The sequence below is a fragment of the Lissotriton helveticus genome, chromosome 4_1 (assembly GCF_964261635.1).
Source record: "Lissotriton helveticus chromosome 4_1, aLisHel1.1, whole genome shotgun sequence".
In the NCBI taxonomy this organism is placed as follows: Eukaryota; Metazoa; Chordata; class Amphibia; order Caudata; family Salamandridae; genus Lissotriton; species Lissotriton helveticus.
This window is the reverse complement of record NC_136063.1, coordinates 1,109,122,497-1,109,139,050: the sequence shown is the minus strand read 5'-3', so window position 1 is coordinate 1,109,139,050 and position 16,554 is coordinate 1,109,122,497. Positions and strand designations below refer to the sequence as shown.

At 43.5% G+C, this 16,554-nt stretch overlaps 1 protein-coding gene across 1 annotated transcript in view; it reads right to left on the bottom strand.

Moving 5' to 3' along the window:
• Positions 1–1,898: 1,898 nt before the first annotated feature.
• CAVIN4 (caveolae associated protein 4) overlaps positions 1,899–16,554 on the bottom strand; it is a 112,085-nt gene continuing 97,429 nt past the window's right edge. Inside the window, exon 2 of the mRNA XM_078687712.1 lies at positions 1,899–2,641. Within this exon, the coding sequence (XP_078543838.1) occupies positions 1,982–2,641 (660 nt within the window). The 3' untranslated portion in view covers positions 1,899–1,981. The remainder of the gene's footprint in view (positions 2,642–16,554) is intronic.

Genomic DNA, 16,554 nt, shown 5'->3' with positions numbered 1-16,554 from the left:
CCTAGGTAAAGGACGAACCAACCTGTGCTTTTCAATGTTTTCATAACTGTGAGCAGTGTTGCCTTTCTTTAACGTAGATTTATTTTCTGAGTTGTCACTTGAAAACACATCACTGGTGTATGGACCTTCTAATGTAGAATAAATCACTCTGGACTATACATGATTGAAGAACCAACTACATAGAGTCACATACTGGTTTATTAATAGCCAGTACATGCGAAGTCAATGCTTGAATGAGAGAGAGAGTGGCTCACCACAAAAGTACACTGAGGAAATACACAGCCATTGCTCCAAAGACTGCACTGTGTCAGGAATCCTTTCAGTAGATGCACGGTGGCCATTTTGAAATGGTTAAGCATTAACCTCTAATAAGGGTGCATGGTCTTGCTCAGAATTTGGATCCAAGTTTATGACTTTACAGCTAAGAAAATCGAACCTAAGTTCAGCAGTTCAAAACAATAGCAGTTTACCAAAACTAGTTGTATGCTAGGAAGGCTGTAACCATATGACACAAGCAACCTTCTGAGGTATACCAGTGTACCAGGCCTTCTAAAAAAAGATGACTACATGGGGAGTTCTTCAGCTAAAAGGAAATCCATAAAAATCCTTCTAAAAATATTTGGGAAGGAGAACAACCTCTTAAAACAGCTCCTGTTAATGAATATGAATGCCTGATGAGACCGTCAAATTTAATATTTCTACATTGAGTGCCCTGCTCGGCAAGGCCTGAATGCCACGTAATGACTAAAAAAACACAAATGTGTCAAAGATTTGGCATAGTTTTGAGTAATGCCGAGCTTGTGTTATTACTGATCTGAATAGAGGTGATCAAAACGAAATGGAAAGCAGTATCACTTCCCAGCACTATGTTGTATTGTAATATTAAAATGGAATATAAATACTTGTGAAATTATTGATGAATCATGGCTCTTTTCCACTGTTCTAGACCATAATTAGATCAAATAACTAACAATACCTATTCATGTTTTTGACGGTGTGTTTTGGCTACCAGATTATCAAACGGCTTTATTCTGGAAATCTTCCTAGAAAAAAGAGAAATATTTTTAGATATGTCTTGCAGAACTTAAACCACGGAGGCATAATTTCACTAATAGCCATTAAAACAATCTAACTACATTTTGCTCTTTCTCAAGACGTGTGTGGATATATCTTACCCAAACAGTGTCTTTTTCTTGATGTTCTAGATTTTCAGCGGCTCGATTACACATTTATGTCATTGGATTCCTTGCCATGGCAACAGAGTACGATGCCATATACCCAGGGGAGAAGAGCATGCCGTCAAATGAAAACCGAAATCGTCTGTAGAGAAAGCGTATGAGGAATGCAGAAAGGGCCAATGCCACAATAAAATGCTCTTTGTCAAACTTCACGCAAATAATTATTTTCCAAATGCATTTACAAAGATGTAACTCCTGCAAAAATGGAGTCCATTAGCTCGATCTGTCAAATATTGCTAAATGTATATACACTGCATGAGAGGTTTGATCAACATATAGATAATGAATAGCTTCTGTCCCAGTATGCTCCTTATTCCACCTTGTCTTTGACATTATCTGGCTACCCCTCACAGACATAGATAATTCTAAATAATGGCCTCTTTAGAGATTGCCAAATGGGACACTCTCTCACAGCATGGCCAACATCCCTGATAGGGTAATTCGGTGGGTGGGACATCCACTATGTTTGTGACAGAAAAGTCTAAATAAGGCCCATGGACATTAAGGGGACTGGTACCCCACAAGAGAAAAGAAAGGCAACGCGTGAATGCTTTTTACATGATCCCTGACTGCTATACATTGAGAATAAACACAGGTAGGCAATGACACTAACGAATGTGTGAACAGGTCTACCATAACACACACACACAGAAGAACATATATGTTAAACAGATATCTTTTCCATGATTGGATACTGATTGTTAAAGAACTTTTTCTTGCATAACCACAACAGTAATTCATGCTTATGATTGCTTTATGTCCAGCAGCGGGGCTTCGTCGTCCATTCTGTGCTCATCTTCCTGTTTCAAGGTGATTTTCTCAATGGTGGGGGAAGGTTTCTCTTCAAAGGGATAGTAGGGCCCTGTGTTGGTGCTGGCCTCCTTCTTCTTCACGGTCACCACCTCGGTGTAGGTGACCTCTTCGCTGATGATTTGAGCATTGCCGCTGTCCAGGGCGGCGTCCACGCCTCCCTCCTTGCTGCCCTCCTGGCCTTCGGCCAGCGTGCGCTCCTTCTCCTTTTTGCTGATCTTGATCTTAAAGTTCTCTTTTTTAGGTGCCGCTTTAGCGATTGATTGCTTGAACCGTTCGCCGGACTGCTTCAATCTCTCCCCAGACTGCCTTATTCTCTCTCTTCTCTCTGGGGTCACGATCCGAGTGCGAATACTGCTCACCTTCTTGCCAAAATTCTGTTTGGTCTTCTGCATTTTTTCCTTGGAGAAGGCCTTCTTGATGTTGTCGATGCGCTGCATGCCGGACTTCTTCAGTCGCGTGGTTCTGGTTTCAGCCACGGTATACTCCTCATCGGAGGAAAGATCATCAGGGGCACAGAATTCCTCACTCACTTCCCCATCCAATGTGCTTTCTTTAGTAACAGTGAGTTTAGTGGGGCATGGAGTATCCTCCTGCAAGTAAAAAACAGAGTTTGTGTCAATTATGAGGACCATAACTCTTCTGTTGCATGATGTAAGCAGTGCACAACGCATATGCAGACACAAGAGACAACCATACAGAAGACATTTTTTTTGATGACCTTGTTGGTTCTGTGTGAGGCTTTTCCCATACTTCACTCAATCTAGGTTGAAAAGTCTCCATAGATAAAAACACTTAAGTAGTGAGCCAGTCCACAGTTACTTTCAGGTTCAGTCATAGTAGAAGAGCTGTAAATAATGAAGTGTTGATAAAGCCAGTAGGTCTGACATTCATATTGCGCATTCACGCGTAGGCATGTAATATTCGTGCACATATGCAGACAGGCCAAAACACCGATAGCCTATCAAGTGCACATACCACTAGACCTTTAGGCACCTATGCACACATCGCCAGAGATGCAGACTTTTATGCACACATCCACCAGACAATCAGATATTTGTGTACATGTAGCTACCAGTACCAATGTGTACTGAGAAACCCATTCACCCACACAAAACAAACAATATGTATGAACGCTTGTACAAATAACGAACACGAATATGGTGACATGCACAGACAAGAAACAAGCAAACATAATTACCGCCAGACTTCACACAGACAAGCACACATATAGAAACAGTGGTGATTGACAGCTGGAAGGATAGACTGATAAAAGCTTTATTGTCTCTAGAGATTCCATGTATAGAAACATTACTTTCTATGGTCCTGTGAGTCATTATCACTGTTGATAACATTAGTGACTAGAAGACAAGTGAAAAAAGTATTCATGATAACTTTGTATACTGGGAAATTTTACTTGCATGCTTGAACATAGATACGATGAGTGCTCTGAAGAGGCTATAGTCTATAAATTAATTCTGCTGTTAAAAAGCATGAGAAGTGATACTGTTGTGTAACATTTTAGGACCCTATTGTAATTTTCCCGATTCATGCCCTTATATAGATATAAATCACCACATCCTTATATAGGCATAAGAATCATTACCATATTTAGAAATAGCTCATGCAGTCCAAATACGACAGGGCTACTTCCGCTAATACCGAAAATCTACAACGATTTCGTGGAAAACTCGGCTTCAGCAGCTAGGGACTTCCCCTTGCTTGAATACTGACTTGTCCAAGAACTCATGGAGTTTTCAAAGAACTGAGACTCTTTGATGACGTTATTATGTCCACCTTTACGTCAATCTTGGCACTTTCAAGGTATAAATATGCCCACACTTGCCATAGCAAACACACGGTGGTTTGGAGCAGTTCGACTATCTACTTGCCCGACGTGCCCTGCTGCTGCAAGTGCCGAAGGAAGCCGACCCTCCAGCAGACGCACTGAGAGAGACGCTGTCTTTTCTCCTGCCGAGAAATCAAGCTCCAGTGTTTCCAAGCTACCCTTGCAGGTTGTTGGGAAATCGAGTCCTCGTCCTGACCTTCTTCATTCCAAATCAAGGTACGGAGCTGATTAGACCCTAAGAGAAATCTTGGACAGATTCTTGGCAAAAGAATACTACATTTATGCTACACCTCACTTATTTCTTCCCTTGTACTAAGCTTAGGTTAGGTACATCGGGGTAGGCGTATTTTAAAAGCACCAGTTGAGTACTTTTAGCCTCTGTTATTTATGTGTGTATTTATCTATGGTTTAGGAACCATACAATGCTCTTACAGTATTATTGTATTGTATTCTTTTTACTGTATGCATTATATTTTGCAACCAGTCTTACGATTGTAGCAGTTCATTTCTTATGCTTGAGAAAGAAGACTGTTCAATAAATCCTTTTATTGAAAACGCCCGTCTATCTATTTCTCTGCACCTCTGGTGAAACGAAGCATGCACGATTGACTGAGTAAAATATCTATCTATTGTTTCCACGACTCTGAAGATCAGTTTATTCTTGGGGAAACAAAGTTGTCATGTTTATGCGGTTGTCAGAAACTAATCCCTTCTTGTGAACTCGAGAAAGTTTCTAGTGACCTCTGAGCTAGCTGGCACTCACAATTAAGTTTAATATATTTGATAGAAACCTAGTCGACATAAGTCCTATGTCAAATCTATAGGATATATTATTCCAATGCGCAGAGCCTATTAGGAATATACGAACTACACTACAATACTGGTCAGAAGAAAATTGCTTATGAAGTAAATTCGAAAATATTTCAAGTGGTTCTCGTGATTTATTCACAAGACTATGGCCCTCCTTACGATTGTCTTGTAGAAATCTACATTATTTCTCTTCTCCGAGTTTACCATTACCGTGACTCATAGTCATTTAAGAGAGAGGGAAAAAATGGGAAATATGAGTTTTTAGGCAGGGTACCATCACAGGGATGGTGGCCTGCCGGAATTTCAGACCACCAAGTCTGTAATTGCTGTTAAATAAAGCAATCTTTTTTTGTCAAACGCAGTGCGTTTTCCTTAAAGGAAAACAAGATGCATTTCAAAAGAAAAATTAGACGTTTATTTTTTGTTAAGAGCAGGCAGTGGTCTCTGGGACCACTGCCTGCTCTTAAAAAAGCATTTTTCCAAACATTCTAAAAGAGGAAGGTATCCCAAGGGTACCCCTTTCCATTTATGAATGGGCAACCACCAACTTTTTTTTGTTGTTGTATATTTTTTATGAGAAGTACATGTCAATATATAAACAATACATCAAAAAAGACAATCAATATATCAAATTATGGCTACTCAGTGAAATACTTTTAGACCTTGCATATTTTGGTGTGGTTTTCCCAGTATTTTTGCCTCTTACCTCAATTTTTTTCCTCAAAGCTTTATTTATTCAGCATGACTTGTAATCAACATATTACATTTTGATGAGAGCATGAAGCAAATACAGGACATCGTTCACTCAACTACATCTAGCCAATGTTCATTTTCTCTTTATACAAAGCCTGTATGTCTTCCTCTCTTGTTTCGAGTCATGGCCATTTTAACAAAGCAACCATAAACAGAAGAGAAAGAAAACCACCCCAACATTGTATAAACAAGACTCCCCTGACCCCCCTCCCTCCCCTTTCCTGTGGTGAATCATCTTGCTAAATGCCATTGGGTAGTCAGAATTGCATCAGAGAATAGGGCAGTGATCTACTTTAGTTTTGCAGGACCAATAGGGACAACACGTGTGTCTGGAAGTGATCGGTCAAGGGTGAGAAACCACCGTACAGCTGGAAAAGGCTCTTACAGAAGGTGGGCATACCGCAGATGGGAGGCCGCTAGAGAGAAAGGAAACCAGCGGGTCCCACCGATACTCAAAATATTTATAATCATCTCTAAAAATGTCTGCTAGTCTTTCCATTGTGAGTATTCTCCAGAACTGTGAGTGCTATAGTGGCAAGGCTGGAGCCTCCCTCTTTTTCCAAGCTGCAGCTATCGTTGTTTTGGCCGCCCCTAGACAGGCCCACAATATTGATCTGTCTGTTTTTGTTTGATGCTCTAACCCCGGGTCCCTGATGCCTAAAAGAACTTCCTCTATAGAGGTCGGTATGGGATAACCCAGCATTTCTTTGATGTGAGTGAGAATCTCCTCCCAGAAAGGGCGAATAGTCGCGCAGTCCCACCATATATGGCGAAAGTCCCCAAGAAGGCCGCATCCATGGCAGCAGAGATCGGAAAAGCTGGGAAAAATCTTTTTGAGTTTAGTGGGATAGAGGTACCAATCATAAAGGCTCTTGTAGTGAGCCTCCCTCAGACAAACTGAGTGATTTCTCTTGGTTATATCTGACCACAAATGCTTCCATTCCTCGTCTGAGATGTGGCTCCTAATTATTTGTTCCCAGAAAGACATGTAGCGAGCCCATGGGGAGTGTGCTGCCAACAGCAACAGACCATAGAGAAAGGAGAGAGCTACCTTCATGGTGCTCGCCTTCTGAACCCATCGTTCTATCGGGGTGCATTCTCTGGTGGTAGCTTCCCTCAGCTGGGGTTGGGATACCCAATGTTTGAGTTGGAGGTAGTGAAAATGCTCACTGCTTGGGACCTGGAATTCTGTTTGACAATTTTCGAATGTGAGCCCGTCGGAAGTTGTGGACAAATCTGAAACCATCCGACAACCCCCCTCCCTCCATATATCAAATTTGCCTTCTCGGATGTCAAGCCCCCTCCCTCGTGACTTCATCCCAGACCCTGAGCATGGTGCTTTTCGGGGTGCTAATGTATGCATTGGCTGGCCTCTCTTTTTTCGATCTCCAAGGAACTTCCCAAATCGACCCACCCATTATCGCTCTATCCATGTGTAACCAGTGCTTATCGGATTCTCTCATGGACCACTCCACCAACACCCTAAATTGGGCTGCCTTGAAGTATATTGAGAAATCTGGTAACGCCACTCCCCCCCCCTTCTTTGGGCGTCCTAAAACATGGAACAGTAGTTGAGCGCTTACCACTTGCCATATGAATTTGGTAATAGGAGAACGTAGCTTGGGTAAAAGATCCTGGTCTAAGTCAAACGGGAGTGCCTGGAACAAATAGAATAGTTTTGGGAGCAATGTAATTTTAACTGCATTTATCCGTCCTAACCAGGAGATGCATTATGGCTTCCAACGTTTGAGATTTTGTTGCATTTGGGTCAGCATTGAAGGATAGTTGGCCTTGTAGAGATCTTCTACCCTCGGAGTGAGTTGAATAACGAAGTACTGAATGGAGTGTTTGGCCCACTGAAAGGTGGACTAGCCCGAAGATACAGGGCTTCTCCCTCTGGAATCGTAAGGTTTAGTATGAAGGATTTCGATGTATTGACTTTAAAGCCCGCTACTGCTTCAAATATATCTAGTGCTGTCTGCAGTGCTTGTAATGAGGGGCCCGGGTCTGTAAGCGTCAATAAAATGCCATCAGCAAAGAGCAAGGCCTTGTATTCCGTACCCTGAATTGTATACCTCTGATCTCTGGGTTTGCTCTGCACTGAACTGCCAGGGGCTCAATGCTAAGAGCAAACAGCAGAGGGGACAGCGGGCATCCCTGCCTTGTTCCCCTGCTCAGGGTGAATGGGGGCGACTGAGACCCATTAACCTGTACTCTCGATTGTGGATGCTTATAGTGACCTCGGACCATGTTGATGAAGCTTTGTCCGAATCCAAATTTTTCATGGTAAAAAAATAGGAAAGACCAATCCAGCCTGTCAAAGTCCTTCTCAGCATCTAGGCCCACTAATAGCGCTGGAATGTTTTATTTAGCGACTTTTCGATCAAATGAATAGTCCTTCGAATGTTATTGTGTGTTTGTCCAGCTTTTATGAAGCCTGATTGTTCAGGGCGGATTAGTGAGGGCATTAAGGTATCTAGTCTCGCGGCTAATATGGCAGAGAAGAGTTTAACAGTGCAATGGGCAGATAAGAGGCACAGTTATGTGGGTATTTTACTGGCTTGGGAATCACAGTGATCACTGTCTCAGCCATGGATTGTGAGACTGTTGAGTCTTCCACTATTGCATTAAATAACAAGGTGCGGTGTGGTGTAAGTTCCGACACGAATATTTTATAAAATGGAGCCGTCAGCCTATCAGGCCTGGTGATTTGTGTAGTTTGAGTTTTGAAATTGCCTTCCTCACTTCTTCCTCAGTTATAGGTCCATTTAACCGATCATTCTCTGCTGGCGGTATCTGGGGGAGCTCTAGTAAATCTAAGTATTGCTGCTGCAAGACAGCATCAGGAGGTGTACCTGTGTAGAGATCCCTATACTCTCTGAAAATGTGTGCTTTGATGTCGTCTTTATGGGCCAGAGTGCCGTCCCTATCGCATATGCCCCTATGTATTCACGCGTCCTTTTCTCGTGTAATAGTCTTGCTACTTTGCCTCTCTGCGCATAGGATCTTTGCCGGAGCCTTAATAGCGTGTATTCCGCCCTATTTGTGAAAATCGCTTTGATTTTCTCCTTCAGTGCTGTGAGTTGTCGCTTCAGTATCTGTGATGGTGTTTTCGTATGGTACCTTTCTACTTTCTCCAATTCTTCCTCCAGCACTATTAGTTCCTTAGGCTGCCGCTTGTTTAGAATAGAGTTCAAGTCTGTGCATTTACCTCTAAAGGCAGCCTTGAATGGATCCCAGTTATTCTGGGCTGAAGTGGCATGGGGCTGATTTAGAGCATTTGCAATGCGTCCTGTAAACCCATAGCTTGTATTTATTGCTCGGTTCCCTTAGACAGGATGCCTATGCCTATGACCGCCCTCTGAGGGTGTGTGCTATCCATCTCAGCCTGCCATGTCAGGTTAAAGTCACCCATGAGTATCGTTGAACCCTCTGCAAACTCGCCTATCTAATATAGAACAGAGACCAAAAACACAGTTTCCAATCAACAAAGGGAGAGATAGGGTTATAGGGCACTCTTAGACCCCAGTCAGTTATCAGATAAACAAAAGAAGAGTGTCCCTCAGAGAAGCGTTGTAGCACGTAAGATTCGAGGCCAGTTGTAAGTGGTCAGATACACAGACCAATTTCACGAAAAAATACAAGATTTTTTCAAGAAACCCTCACTCACCCTAGTGGTGACATGCTTCATCATCGGGTCCACAGGGAGAGATCGAATACCTCCCCGGTGTGCTGCGACGCCAGGAGACTGCGGAGCAGGTTCTTGTGAGGGTAAAGTGTGAAAAAAGTTAAGTGAATTTAAAAATGTCCAGGGTTGTACCAAAAAATCATTTATTGGCTGGTCAACCTGACATATTAAAAATTAACTATGTGTAGGGAGAACTAACCAAATAGAAAATACTTGTGTTTCCCTATTAAAGAGAGGTCAACATGTTTCTGCCCGTGGTATGTGTGACTTTACAGGGCTTTCTTCAGGACCAGTTTGTGAGTGTCACCTTAACAGGTGTGGGCGCGCTAAGGCCCACCCTGCCAAAGGCGGTGAAAGTTAAAAATAGCACTATGTATAAAAAGGTGCATTAAAAGAAACAAACTAATAAGTCTGGGGAATTACCTCTGTTACGAGGAACCTAGAAGTCTGTGGACAGATGGTGAGACAAACAGACAAATAAACAAACAAATAACATATAATCAATCAATATTGATCATTTTGCATGGCAATTGATGCAACTTGGTGGCGTGATACGTGCTGGCATACCTATCAAAGGCCGTGGCCGAGATGCATGGGAAGTAAAGAAAAAGTTGTGCCACAAGCCGGGGTGGTGGGCCTCAACTAGCGCTGAGAAGTGTAGTCCAGCGCGATATGTTGCACGTATAATAGGGCAACAGGATAGTAAGTGGAGACTTACAGTGTTAAGTCCATCCGTGCGGGAAACCGGAAGTGGCTGCCCGTTATTACTTCGCTACCTAAAATAGGGCGGCGGGGAAGTAATCCCCGAAGTGTTACGCGGTAAAACAGAGCAGCATTGTGAATAGCGTTTTGCTCTGCTGGCCGTGACTAGTAGTATTGACCAGGCACACACATAAATGAGCGTAATAGATAAACACTTCTCACTTGTACAAGAAGTGAACCACGCCCCATAGAACTCAGGAGGGGGGTGGGAGCGACAATGGCACACCCTATTCGGGGAGAAAACAACAAACACAAACAGAGAATTTAGAGATCTGGCAGAATCTCGAGTACAGGACTTATCTGATTAGAAGTGTCCAAGGGAAGGTTCTTACGCCCGCAACGCTCTGCACCCTCTCGGTACCTAGCTGTTCCCTCGCTGGATCTCGTGGATCCTGAGCGAAGGGCAAGCCCGGTATTATGAGGGAGGAGGCAGAGCACGGGCCAATGGGAGCTTGCTATCCAAAGCGAGGCTTGGAATACAAGTCCCGTGATCCCGCGGGAGGTGGTGTCAAAGCGGGATTTCTTTACGAAAATGAAACCGAGGCTTGGAAAGCAAGCCCTTGGTAACTCGGCAATGAGGATTTTCAAGGCAAGTTTCAGAAATAATGAGTATCACTGCCAAAGTAGCCTGACCAAAGGATTAGTGTATGATCATGACTTTTTCAAAACATTGTTAGCTGATACAATAAATTAATTATTGTATTGGAATACATACTGAAGTGTTGGCATACAGTATGATGTTTTTTTTTTAAAGATTATTAGATGCTGCAGCTATAGCTACAATACAATGGGGTAGTCAGTTGCATGTTACAGAATTAGTTATGGCAGAGTCAATCAGGATTATGATTTGTTCATATTACTACAGAGTGCTCGCTAAGTGTGTCCAGAGTCTCAGACTACATGATTCAAGAAGTATGAATCTCATTGTTTTAGAGTTCAGTCAAGACTCAGGATGTTAACAAGAGTCAGACAAACAGAACCTAGATAGAAAATGACAGGCAGCAGACATTGTTAATGAACAACCTAATGTTTTAGGACACTAGTCCATGGTATTTGGTCATTCAGCCCATGGATGTGGGTACTGAGTCTATATACCCAGCGCTGTTCTTTCTCAAACAGAATGCTGTATCTGTTCCTGGGGTTGTTGACCTGCTCAATAATTGTCCAGATCATATCGTTTGGGGTGTGATGTGCCTGCAAAAAATGTTCACTAAGTTTCGTTGTGACCTTTTTGCATCGAATGTTGCTGCGATGTTCCCCAATGCGAGTTTTTACTTTACGTGTTGTCATTCCAACATAACGTTTCGCACAAGGGCAAGTGATCAAGTAGACAACGTTGGCAGAATTGCAATTGGTATGAGATTTTTGAATCCATATTTTTCCGGGTTCCAAGTTGAGTTGTTTAGTGTGGGTGGTGAGATGACAAACACTGCAATCAGTACATGGGAAGTGACCAGTAATTGGAGGCAGGTGCCAGGTCAAAATAATCTCTTGGAGTTTAATAGCTTCCACCCAAGACCCCTATGAGAGAACCTGCCCTATGGACAATTCCTTCGCTTGAGAAGGAATTGCAGTAACACTACTGACTACAAAATCCAGGCCACAGAATTGACAGAAAAATTAAAACAAAGAGGATATCCGCAGGGAATCCTCAACAAAGGTCAGACCCGGGCACGCAATCAACCCAGCGATGCCCTCCTTGAGGAGAATGTGAAGACAAACACAGAGGCGCCACTTACGTGTGTAACCACCTACAGCACCTTGTCAGACAACGTAAAGAAATCCATTAATAAAAACTGGAAAATAATCACAAGCAACATGAGTGATTGGGAGAAGCCCCTGTTCTCCTTCAAAAAGGGCAGGAGCCTAAAAGATGCCTTGGTACATACCAGACCCTTACCAGGCACGTCATTCGCACTTATTAGGTCTGTCACAGAACCCTGGCACCTGCCTCCCATTACTGGTCACTTCCCATGTACTGATTGCAGTGTTTGTCATCTCACCACCCACACTAAACAACTCAACTTGGAACCCGGAAAAATATGGATTCAAAAATCTCATACCAATTGCAATTCTGCCAACGTTGTCTACTTGATCACTTGCCCTTGTGCGAAACGTTATGTTGGAATGACAACACGTAAAGTAAAAACTCGCATTGGGGAACATCGCAGCAACATTCGATGCAAAAAGGTCACAACGAAACTTAGTGAAAATTTTTTGCAGGCACATCACACCCCAAACGATATGATCTAGACAATTATTGAGCAGGTCAACAACCCCAGGAACAGAGACAGCGTTCTGTTTGAGAAAGAACAGCGCTGGGTATATAGACTCAGTACCCACATCCAAGGGCTGAATGACCAAATACCATGGACTAGTGTCCTAAAACATTAGGTTGTTCATTAACAATGTCTGCTGCCTGTCATTTTCTATCTAGGTTCTGTTTGTCTGACTCTTGTTAACATCCCGAGTCTTGACTGAACTCTAAAACAATGAGATTCATACTTCTTGAATCATGTAGTCTGAGACTCTGGACACACTTAGCGAGCACTCTGTAGTAATATGAACAAATCATAATCCTGATTGACTCTGCCATAACTAATTCTGTAACATGCAACTGACTACCCCATTGTATTGTAGCTATAGCTGCAGCATCTAATAATCTTTAAAAAAAAAACATCATACTGTATGCCAACACTTCAGTATGTATTCCAATACAATAATTAATTTTTTGTATCAGCTAACCATGTTTTGAAAAAGTCATGATCATACACTAATCCTTTGGTCAGGCTACTTTGGCAGTGATAGTCATTATTTCTGAAACTTGCCTTGAAAATCCTCATTGCCGAGTTACCAAGGGCTTGCTTTCCAAGCCTCGGTTTCATTTTCGTAAAGAAATCCCGCTTTGACACCACCTCCCGCGGGATCACGGGACTTGTATTCCAAGCCTCGCTTTGGATAGCAAGCTCCCATTGGCCCGTGCTCTGCCTCCTCCCTCATAATACCGGGCTTGCCCTTCGCTCAGGATCCACGAGATCCAGCGAGGGAACAGCTAGGTACCGAGAGGGTGCAGAGCGTTGCGGGCGTAAGAACCTTCCCTTGGACACTTCTAATCAGATAAGTCCTGTACTCAAGATTCTGCCAGATCTCTAAATTCTCTGTTTGTGTTTGTTGTTTTCTCCCCGAATAGGGTGTGCCATTGTCGCTCCCACCCCCCTCCTGAGTTCTATGGGGCGTGGTTCACTTCTTGTACAAGTGAGAAGTGTTTATCTATTACGCTCATTTATGTGTGTGCCTGGTCAATACTACTAGTCACGGCCAGCAGAGCAAAACGCTATTCACAATGCTGCTCTGTTTTACCGCGTAACACTTCGGGGATTACTTCCCCGCCGCCCTATTTTAGGTAGCGAAGTAATAACGGGCAGCCACTTCCGGTTTCCCGCACGGATGGACTTAACACTGTAAGTCTCCACTTACTATCCTGTTGCCCTATTATACGTGCAACATATCGCGCTGGACTACACTTCTCAGCGCTAGTTGAGGCCCACCACCCCGGCTTGTGGCACAACTTTTTCTTTACTTCCCATGCATCTCGGCCACGGCCTTTGATAGGTATGCCAGCACGTATCACGCCACCAAGTTGCATCAATTGCCATGCAAAATGATCAATATTGATTGATTATATGTTATTTGTTTGTTTATTTGTCTGTTTGTCTCACCATCTGTCCACAGACTTCTAGGTTCCTCGTAACAGAGGTAATTCCCCAGACTTATTAGTTTGTTTCTTTTAATGCACCTTTTTATACATAGTGCTATTTTTAACTTTCACCGCCTTTGGCAGGGTGGGCCTTAGCGCGCCCACACCTGTTAAGGTGACACTCACAAACTGGTCCTGAAGAAAGCCCTGTAAAGTCACACATACCACGGGCAGAAACATGTTGACCTCTCTTTAATAGGGAAACACAAGTATATTCTATTTGGTTAGTTCTCCCTACACATAGTTAATTTTTAATATGTCAGGTTGACCAGCCAATAAATGATTTTTTGGTACAACCCTGGACATTTTTAAATTCACTTAACTTTTTTCACACTTTACCCTCACAAGAACCTGCTCCGCAGTCTCCTGGCGTCGCAGCACACCGGGGAGGTATTCGATCTCTCCCGGTGGACCCGATGATGAAGCATGTCACCACTAGGGTGAGTGAGGGTTTCTTGAAAAAATCTTGTATTTTTTCGTGAAATTGGTCTGTGTATCTGACCACTTACAACTGGCCTCGAATCTTACGTGCTACAACGCTTCTCTGAGGGACACTCTTCTTTTGTTTATCCAAAAACACAGTTTGCCGTGTATTGGGGACAAAGCCTGCCTCTCAATGTCCCCTTTACCATGCCTATTCTGCCCTCCCAATCTGTCTTAATAGCCTCAGTTTGAAATTTCGCTGAGTTGTGAAACAGCAGGACGACTCCTTTTGTTTGGAATCAGCAGTCGATCTATAGATTAAGAGTTATTTTTTATGGTAGAGTCTCATCTCTTCATTTTTTTTAAGGTGCGTTTCCAGCAGCGCGACCACTTCGAACAGGTGGTCCGTTAGGTATTTCCAGATTTTTTGCCTTTTAAGGGGCGAGTTCAAGCCTTTTCATTTCATAAGGCTATTGAGACCATATTATAAACCTCCGTACACTGTCCCTCCCATGTCCTCCCCTGCAGACCCCCGTTCTCCCTTTGTCCTTATCAGACTGTGGTCTACATTCACCCCTTCCAACAGTGAAGAGCGATCCTGCACTCCCCACCTTTAGAGATTGCCGACTGTCCTTCAGTCCCACCACCAGGTACTCCCCCCCCCATTTAGAAAAAGAAAAGAAAAGCTCCCCACAAACCCTACGCTGGACAGCCAATGGGCTTCCAGACAGTTCAGTATTGGTAGGAATGGTATGGTAACAGGAGACACAGGCAGGGCCCAGAGCCCCGACCGCCGGATGATTCCTGTATAGAATTCCATTTGTAAAGAACCCTTTGGTATTATGGTCCGTTACAATCAGTCATCCATGATGGAGGTGCAAAAGTTCTGTTCGTCAGTAGTAAGCCTGCTTCCACTTTTCTTCTCAGTGTAGATCTGTCCCCTAGAGCAGGACATCCTGACAGTTGTGTGAATGTTCTATGTCCTCATTTTACGCTTGGATTGCCTTTTGTGATGGTGCGACATTGTTGTCTTGGCCGTGTCGTCACATCCGAGCCTTTTCAAAGGGCCTTGGCGGTTTTCATCTTCAGGGACAGGGAGGCCCTCTTCTAAACCTGAGACACAATGAGGTTTGTTGTTGAGTTCAAAGGCAAGGCCAAATGAGAATGTCGATCTGTAGTGTATTTTGTCCTCTCTGAGTTTGGTTGTGATCAGCCTTAGTTGTTGCCTACGTTTCAGTGTGGAGGGCGCCAGGTCTTGAAAACAGCAGACATGTGTACCCCTGGAACGAGGTCTCCACCTTTTTATTTGCAGCTTGCAGTATTGCTTCTTTTGTTTTAAAAGAATGTAGCTTGATGAGGACATCGCTTGTGCTACGCCGGTCGCCGGTCTGCTGGTTTCCAATGCGATGTACCCTATCTATTTTAATCTTCAACTGGCACAAACTCAGCATCTCGCACAAAGAGCCCCTCCAGAAATGCCTCCAAGTCCGGTCCCTCCCCGCTCTGTTCCAGGCCTCTTATATGAATGTTCTCCCTCCGAGACCTGTGTTCTAGGTCTTCCGCCTTCAGGAGGGCCTGTTGAAGCTGCATCTGGAGCTCTTGTTACTTTCCCTGTATCCTGCTAGTGCGATTGTCCAGGTCTTGCAAGTGTTCCTCCATTTCAAGGACTTGGGCCCCCACAGCGTCCATGTCTTGCTGGAGAGTTTACAAGCGTTCGGAGAGGTCCGTCTTCAATTGCTTCATTGAGGACTGCAGATCCTGCTTGATTTCTGCGCATAATTCGGACTTGAAATCTCTGAGGGAGGCTATCAGATCCTCTCTAGTGAGCGTCTTGTTCGCTTGTCTGTCCACTTTCATCCTGTACTTGCCTCTACTCTGTTACAGCAAAATATGTGGAGACCTTATTTTCTGCTTTTTATGGTGGCATATGGGCAGCTCAAACAGCCCTCCCCACTAGAGCGGGTTACTCCCCCTTCAGTATGTAGCCTCTTTGTGGGAAGGAGATCTGTTTTACTGTCCGGCTATTGTATGGAGGGCAGATCAATAGGGCCTTGCAATACCTGCAGTCTATCGCGGCCTTCTTAATGTCAGACATAAGAAGTGGCTCACTTCTCCATCAACAGCGCTTTATTCTTTTTTTTTTTTCTATTAACAGTAGGGAGTCAGGGTGTCTCCACTATTCCCTCAAGCGAGTTTCTGTGACTCTAACCAGAAGGCCAAAGCCCCCAATGTGTAGCTCAGTGTAGAGAGGCAGTTATGGAAGACTAGTATTTATAAAAACTGGATATCGGAATAAAATGTATAGTATATTGCAGTCCTCCTGTGGGCATCTCCCTCAGGCAGAATCGGGTAGTAAATCTTCTGTCGTGATTTCTTTTGTGGTGATCAGTACCAGTTATGAAGAATTTGGAAAAAAGTAAATTACATTCTGAACTCTCTGATTCCTTATCCATTTTCATAATAA